This window comes from Montipora foliosa, chromosome 8 (assembly GCF_036669935.1).
Source record: "Montipora foliosa isolate CH-2021 chromosome 8, ASM3666993v2, whole genome shotgun sequence".
In the NCBI taxonomy this organism is placed as follows: Eukaryota; Metazoa; Cnidaria; class Anthozoa; order Scleractinia; family Acroporidae; genus Montipora; species Montipora foliosa.
In genome coordinates, this window is record NC_090876.1 from 52,682,063 (window position 1) to 52,689,562 (window position 7,500).

The window sequence follows — 7,500 nt, forward strand, 5'->3', positions numbered from 1 at the left end:
TTTACCAATACAGAAAGGATCCTAAACATTCATAAACGCTAACCTTAGGCCTAAAAACTTTTTTAGGCCTAATTCAGGACTAAGCGAGAAATCCCGAGCGGGCAAGATAGCTCCATCTTGCCCGCTCGGGTAGCCAATCACAGCGCGCGATTTGGTTCATCTTGCCCGACTTCGTCTCGGTCCATAAACACGCAAAAAAAGAACTTGGCCAATATCCAGCCATCTAGACCTCACGCTTGGTCAATAACCCATATTTACAGTCCATATTCTGATTTACGCGTACACACTACCAACTTTATTTGAAGCCTCTTACGCAGACTTTGGAAGTAAGGATTGCGTGACGAGCCAAAACACTTACGTGTGTGTTAAATCCATCCGGCCATCCTGGCTCGAACTACGACAACAACAGTCAGGGGACTTGAACATAAAAGATGGAAATATAGTACGAAGAGTTAAAGTTTATGCCAAAAGTGTTTCCGTTCTTCTCCATAACAATTTTTCACTCTCGGGTTTGACTTGATTTGCCTTAATTGTTCATTTCAGTTCACGTTGTGTCCAATGAGTGCTCCAGCACAAGAACGACATTCTCCTTTTTCACATTCGTGGAGTAAAGTACCATTTTGAGATAAAATCTCTACTCTTACTTTCTCTAGCCCAGTCGATATTGTAACTGAGGGTGGTGGACAAAACATTGACCCCCAGTCCATGGACTACCCAAATGGACTACCATAAAATGGACTAACTCCTAAAAATACCATTTCGAATGAGTGCTATTGAAAGAACTGAATTGACTATAATACTTACATTGCACATACCTTGATAATTTCATCCATACGGCCATGGTTTCACTTCACCTACCGTACATGAAGTAATTAGCCATCACAACACTAATCGAAAGCTAACCTTTTTAAAATGGGTGCTTAGACTTAGACTTAAATACTGCTGACCAATCCTGTTTAAAATGGGTGTTGAGGCTTACGTAAGCATTATTTGAGATGGTACTTACACATAGATCAACAGTACTCATTCGAAATAGTATTTTTAGGGTGGTCCATTTGGGTAGTCCATCGGGGTAGTCCATGGACTGGGGGTCAGTATTTTGTCCACCACCGTAACTGAGCATTTCTGTGTACGTGACAATATTTTGACACGGAATAAGAGTACAAGAGGCCTTTTTTTAAAATCTGTGTCTGGGCCAGTACAAACCTAGTTTTGTTCTATACTCCATTTCTGAAAACTTAGTCCTTGCTTCATACCAAGTCCACAGTCCACGTTTTGTACCTGGTCAGCGTTGTATACCCGGTCCGCAGTCCACGTTTTATACCTGGTCCGCAGTCCGGGTCCACGGTCCGCGATCCATGGTCGCTCTTTTTATACCGACCACGCTATTACGCTGTGAAATGTTTCGTGCAACTTTGGCGATATTGTGGCGAAACAAGTTGCAGGAAGCATTTCATAGTGTAACATACCCTGCAACGGCCAAAATCGTTGCGAGACAAGTTGCAATTTGTCCCGCCACATGTACAGGTCTGTACACTGCCGCCAAAACATTGCGGGACAAGTTGCACGAAACATTTCACAGTGTAACAGGGCCTTAACATTGCTATTGAGAAAATGAACAGCATGGCATGATCTCATCTTCTGTTTATGGTCGATTTGAAACTGCTTGGAAAAGGTTACGACTAAATAGGGGGAAAAGACAGTGAGGTTTGAGGGAGTAAATCTTTTCGATGGACCGTTGATGAGAAAAATTGATGATCTGCCTATTAAGTAAGTCGTGATGAAAACGATAGACCAGCACAATAACTGAGCCACAACCTCGTTGTCGACATTTTTGCAGGTTCTCACGAAAGTCAAAGTTCCGTTTCTATTAGGGGTCAGTGAATGAATAATTTATGAGGCAGTGCCACTACCTTGAGGCCCCCCAAAAATATGTGCTGCCTGTTTCATCTCGGCTATTTTATCAATCCCATAATACAGTTCATTTTGGGCGATATGGGGGGAGGACGGGGGGGGGGGGGGGGGTGTTCACTGAAGCAGATACAGTCCCAAGAGTAAGTAATTTGTATTGTTCTTATGTTCCCCTCCCCATGAAAAAAAGGTATTTCATTATGGGATGAGGGAAATGATAGCGAATTTGAGGTACTCGCCCCCGTTTGTGTTTTTTTTTTAACCAAGTCACCTCCAACACTAAACTAGCTACTTTTTAATCAGGACTGAACAGTGATTTTAATTCCCCTCTCACATGTTCTTTGTCTTAATATAAACCCTCGTTAAATCACTTAGTTTCAGTTTTTTTCAATGTGCTCGGTCTTCTGTGCTTGATACTGAATCTGTGGAAACAAAGGTGCGTTCTGTTAATACCTGCATTAATTACGAAGTTTATCTTAAAATTCTCAGGTGGACGAAAGCTTAACATCGAAGCTTAAGGCTAATGTGTTTTGAAACCTTTACTATTTTAAGTCGAATACCGTTGTCGAAATAAGAATTAACAAACAGCCATCTCAAGTGTACAAAAATTTGGTTTTATCAACGGACTTGATAATGTAAATGTAAATGTAAATTGGCCACCGTACTTAGATTCTAAAAGCGGACGTTTCGAGCGTTAGCCCTTCGTCAGAGCGGATCGATTCGCTATGACGAAGGGCTAACGCTCGAAACGTCAGCTTTAGAATCTAAGTACGGAGGCCAATTTACATTATCAACTCCGTTGATAAAACCAAATTTTTGTATACTACTTTCCCACCGACGTAGCACCACAGTTTCTTTAGAAACTACCCCTTTCAGCCATCTCAAGTAGTTTAGTTTCAAGGAAATTTAAATTTGACAGGACATATCGTTCGCCAGCACTCTCTATTCAATTGACGTGCGATAAATCGATTTACTTGTTAAAGTAGATTTTGGAATATTATACCAAGTCCACCCAATTAATCTAACTCTGAGCTGTTGAAGACATCTGGGCACGAGATCATCCTGTCTTCAGTGGAAATTTCTATTTTGGGGTAAACTGTTCTGGAAAGAGAATATTTTTTTTCACAGGGAAGAATAATATGTTTGACTCTTTCTGAAAGGATCTGGGAACTCCCCAGCTGTATGTCGGATATTCAGGGACGGAGCTCTTTTTTTGTTTGGATCGAGAGCACAGCGGATTCACATTCTCACCTATGCAACTGGTGTTCTCTCTTGTATTTCTTGGATCTGCTTCTCATTCAAGGCTTTGTTGTAGACTCGCATCTGAGCGATTCTTCCTTTATAGAACCTTCCATCACCAGTCTTTACTCCCATCCTGACGCTGTCTTGTGTTGCCAGATTAATACCAGCTCCGATGTTTACTGTGCTGACCACCTGTGCATTCACCCATAGCTTTTACAAGCCGGTTTTGTGGTCATAAGAAGCACCAACGAAGTGCCAAGTATTTCTGGGAATTGATCCAGCATACAAGCCAGTTGTGAATGAATAATCACGTCTGGTGAAGCGGGCAAAAAGTTTGTTATTGCCTCCGTCCCAAAGATGAACTCCCCACTCTCCACTCGTCTTATAGTTGAAGAGAGGTCCCGATTGACCAGTAGGGTATATCCAGCACAACATCGTCATTGAGACACCGTTGACGTCCAAAGTTCCTCCGTCAATGTTGGGGAATTCGATGAAACTATTTTGAGTTCCCAAAAATTCATAAGAGCCAGCATCCTTGCCGTCAGGCCCCTGAGATAATTTAACTTCCGTGGGGTTCCCTTGGTGCGCTCTGTTGTGTATTTCCTTGGTACCATATTCGCCATTAAGGGGAAAGAAGGCAATTGGATCTGGAACTTTAGAAAGAAGGAAAATAATTCGATACAATAGACTTGATAGGGTTATTGTTATTGGAGTGCAAGTTAGTATTAAGCCACTTTTTTGCAACCTCGGCGTTTTCAGGACATGAAAAATCGTCTGGGCCCGGTTGTTGCGAAAGCTGATTAATTTAATCCAGGATCAGTGTAAAGTTGGTTTCCTTTTTCTAACTTTTTTGTGGAAGTTTCTTTTGCTTGTTTTTGTTTTTCAAGATTGTCTTCCTCTAATGTAAACTTTTGCCGAATATCAGCGTTGAACAGCATTTCGGAGTAGAAAAGTAAACTCCTTGGTAAATTTTTAATCTGGGATTAGCGTTAATCAGCTTTTGAACAACCGGGCCCTGTACGTTGTACACGGATGAAAATTAATAATATTTGTCCTCCTTATGCGGCTTACTGCCAGGTCAGGGCATCTGTATTTTCTTTCTCCAGGATGTTGTACCCCACGCATCCCCCTCCCTCAAACCACTTTTCTCCATATCATCTCTCAAATTTTCCATCCATCGCTTGCGCGGTCTTCCCCTTGGCCGACTTCCTTCCACCTCCATCTTCCATACTTTGTTATCGCCGGAAATTTGGACCAGGTGTCCATCCCAACGAACTCGGGCCTGCCGTACTTTATCCAGGATGTTAACAACTTTGAGCTCCGCTCGAATGTCTTCATTTCTCTGTTTGTCCTTCAGCGTGACTCCTTTAATACGGCGCAGCATTTCCATCTCCGTCGTGGCTAGCATCTCTTCCTCTTTCTTCCTCATTGTCCAGACCTCTGCTCCGTACAACAGTCTTGGTCGTTTCACCGTTTCATATATCTTAACCTTCAGTTTTCTCGGTATTCGCTTGTCGTACATTATATCCGTGTAATCTTTCCACTTTGATCAGCCAGCGTTGATTCTTGCTTTGGCTGCCTCCTCCGAACCTCCATTTTCGCTCAGCGTCACGCCCAGGTATTTAAATTTGTCTACCTGCTTCAGTTTAACATTGTTGCTGTCCACGATATTTATATCTTTCCTTTGGCTTGCATTCACCATGGTCTCCGTCTTGGTGGTGTTTACCTTCAGTCCGTACTTTGCCATACCTGTTTTCCACTTCAACCAATTCTCTTGCAACTTTTCCTTACTCTAATCCATCACTACTAGATCATCACAAAAATAGCAGTTCCCATAGGAAAACCCTGTCTGAAGCTTTCACTTATTGTGTCCAAAATCACTACGAACAGGAACGGACTCAGAGCTGAGCCTTGATGCAGTCTGACCTTGTTGTCAAAGGGCTCTGTCTGTCCATGCACAGTCCTCACTACCATCTTAGTGTTTTTATATGTCGCTCTCACCAACATGCATGACTATGCTCTCTGGCACATTTCTCTTTCTCAGACACCAGTAAACCAGCTCCGGTGGCACTCTATCGTACGCCTGTTCGAGGTCAACGAAGGTGAAGTACAGATCTCTCTTCTTCTCCGTGAATTTCTCTTGCACTTGCTTGACTATGAATACTGCGTCGATTTTTCCTTTTCCCGTGCTGAATCCAAAGTGTATGCTGGCAATGTTGATTATCTTTCGTAGCCTCTGATCTATTATACGCTCCATGACCTTCAGTGCTCTAGTAGCTTAGTTCCGCGGAGTTGCCACAATCCAATGGGTCGCCCTTCCCTTTATACATATCGGCATTGTTTCACTGTTCTCCCATTCAAACCGTATGCTCTCCTCTTCCCGTATCGCCTCCAACAGCTCGGTAACCATTTCGTTCCCCAATTCTTTCAGGACCTTGATAAGGTCAACACTCGCTTCCGAACATCCTGCAGCTTTCCCCGTCTTCATCTTCTCAGCTGCCTCCTGCACTTCTTCCCTTGGTTATCGGTCCTTCAACAGCTGCTACTTGAGTCAGGAGATCGCTCTCGTCCTCCACATTCAGTAGGGTGCAGAAGCATTCCCTCCATCTGTCTTTGATGTTTTCTTTCTCCGTAAGGATATCTCCTGCCTGGTTCTTTATCACTGATAACTCACCCACGTCCTTTCTTGCTGACATTCTTTGCTTTGCTTTGCTATTCTATATACTGCTGCCTCTCCATCCCTAGTGTCCAGATTATTGTAGAATTCATTTCCTGCATCCCATCTGGGCTTGGCCACTGCTTTCTTTGCTTCCTTTTTCGCAACTCGGTGCGCATCCTCTTTCTGTTTCTTTTGTTTCTCGAGTTCAAGCCCGATAGCTTGCCACTCCTTGTAGCGGGCACTTTTCTTGACTTTGATTTTATCTTGAACCTCATTACTCCACCACCACGTCTCTTTCTTCTCACCTCTTCCGCCTCTAGTTTCCCACACACCTCCTCCGCTGCGTTAAGAACAAGCTCTCTGATGTTTTCCCACTTATCATTTACTGAACTTGTATGTGCAGTATACTGGTTTTCCACCTTCTCCCGGAAGGCCTGCTTTTTCTCCGTTTGTTTCAACCTCCATGTTTTTATTCTGTTTCTCGAGTGCTTTTTCTGGCTACACTCTTTCCCACTTTTGAAATCCATGCAGACCAAGCGATGTTGTGTAACGGCTGCCTCTCCTGGTATCTTATTTGCAATCTTTGACCCTTGTCTGGTCCCTTCTTTTTAACCATTATATAGTCAATCTCTTAACTGCGTTCTCCGCTTTTACGGTGACAAGGTGTTCTAACTTCTTGCTGAAGAAGGTGTTTGTCAGCACAAGGTCTAAACTTTCACAGTTTTCGAGGAGCGTCTCTCCGTCTTCGTTTCTGTTTCCATACCCTTTTCCTCCATGCGTACCATTGAAGCCCCTATACCCTTACCAACGAGTCCGTTCATTCTCCTGCTACTATCACAACTTCCTTTGCTTGACAAGCCAGCACTGAAAATCCCTTCAAATTCCTCACAAAACTCAGTTCTCGCCCTCTTCATTGCTACACCCAGTTTGCGGTGCATATGCAAACATGACGTTGTATACTTGGCCAACCTTTACCAATTTCACTTTGCTGATCCTATCATTTGGTCTCTCCACTTCAACAACTTTTCTCCTTCATTACCGCATTTAGGATAACACCAACACCATTCCTCATATGTCAACGAGATATTGGGATATTTAGTGGCCTAGATAAGAGAGCCTCCAAAAGCAACCTGGGTATATCCTGATAATTTTAAAACTTTGTTCTGATGGAGTAATTGGTTGCTTGGTCTTAACCTTCCAATGAAATAAAAACCGGTTTTGTGAAGTGTTATTTAACAATTATTCCATGCGCGCTTGTTGGATATGAGATGGTAAATAGCCAACGAGGCGCGTAGCACCGAGTTGGCTATAACCAGTCTCATATCCAACAAGCGCGAATGGAATAATTGTTTTATTAAATTCCGTAAACTCCAAAAGTTTGGAAGTACGAAATGCAAGCGAAAAAAGCGAGAAAATCCGAGCGAAATCGAAAAACTTGATGAAGATGCGATGTTGGGTAATACCTTGTGGTCAGACAAACCCAGGCTGATCACAAAAACATATTTTGCCTTTCGCGTACTTCTAACCGTCGGAATTGATCCAAACTTTCCAGAAAAAGGTTTTTTTTTGCTTTATTCAGAGAGAAATTTCGCTTTCCGGCAAAAAAAAGTTTTAGCTTTGCAACGCTTAGCGCAATCAATTGCCATATAAGGCCAAACAAACTAAGCTATATGAGCTGATAACCGAGA

At 42.8% G+C, this 7,500-nt stretch overlaps 2 protein-coding genes across 2 annotated transcripts in view; both read right to left on the bottom strand.

Moving 5' to 3' along the window:
* The window catches only part of LOC137967819 (uncharacterized), a 20,088-nt gene that overhangs the window by 9,323 nt on the left and 3,265 nt on the right, over positions 1-7,500 (bottom strand). The gene's annotated exons all lie outside the window — the stretch shown is intronic.
* The window catches only part of LOC137967818 (protein jagged-1-like), a 44,110-nt gene continuing 38,796 nt past the window's right edge, over positions 2,187-7,500 (bottom strand). Inside the window, exons 5-6 of the mRNA XM_068814401.1 lie at positions 3,163-3,806; positions 2,187-2,333 (exon numbers count right to left, since the gene is read on the bottom strand). Of these exons, the coding sequence (XP_068670502.1) occupies positions 3,367-3,806 (440 nt within the window). The 3' untranslated portion in view covers positions 2,187-2,333; positions 3,163-3,366. The remainder of the gene's footprint in view (positions 2,334-3,162; positions 3,807-7,500) is intronic.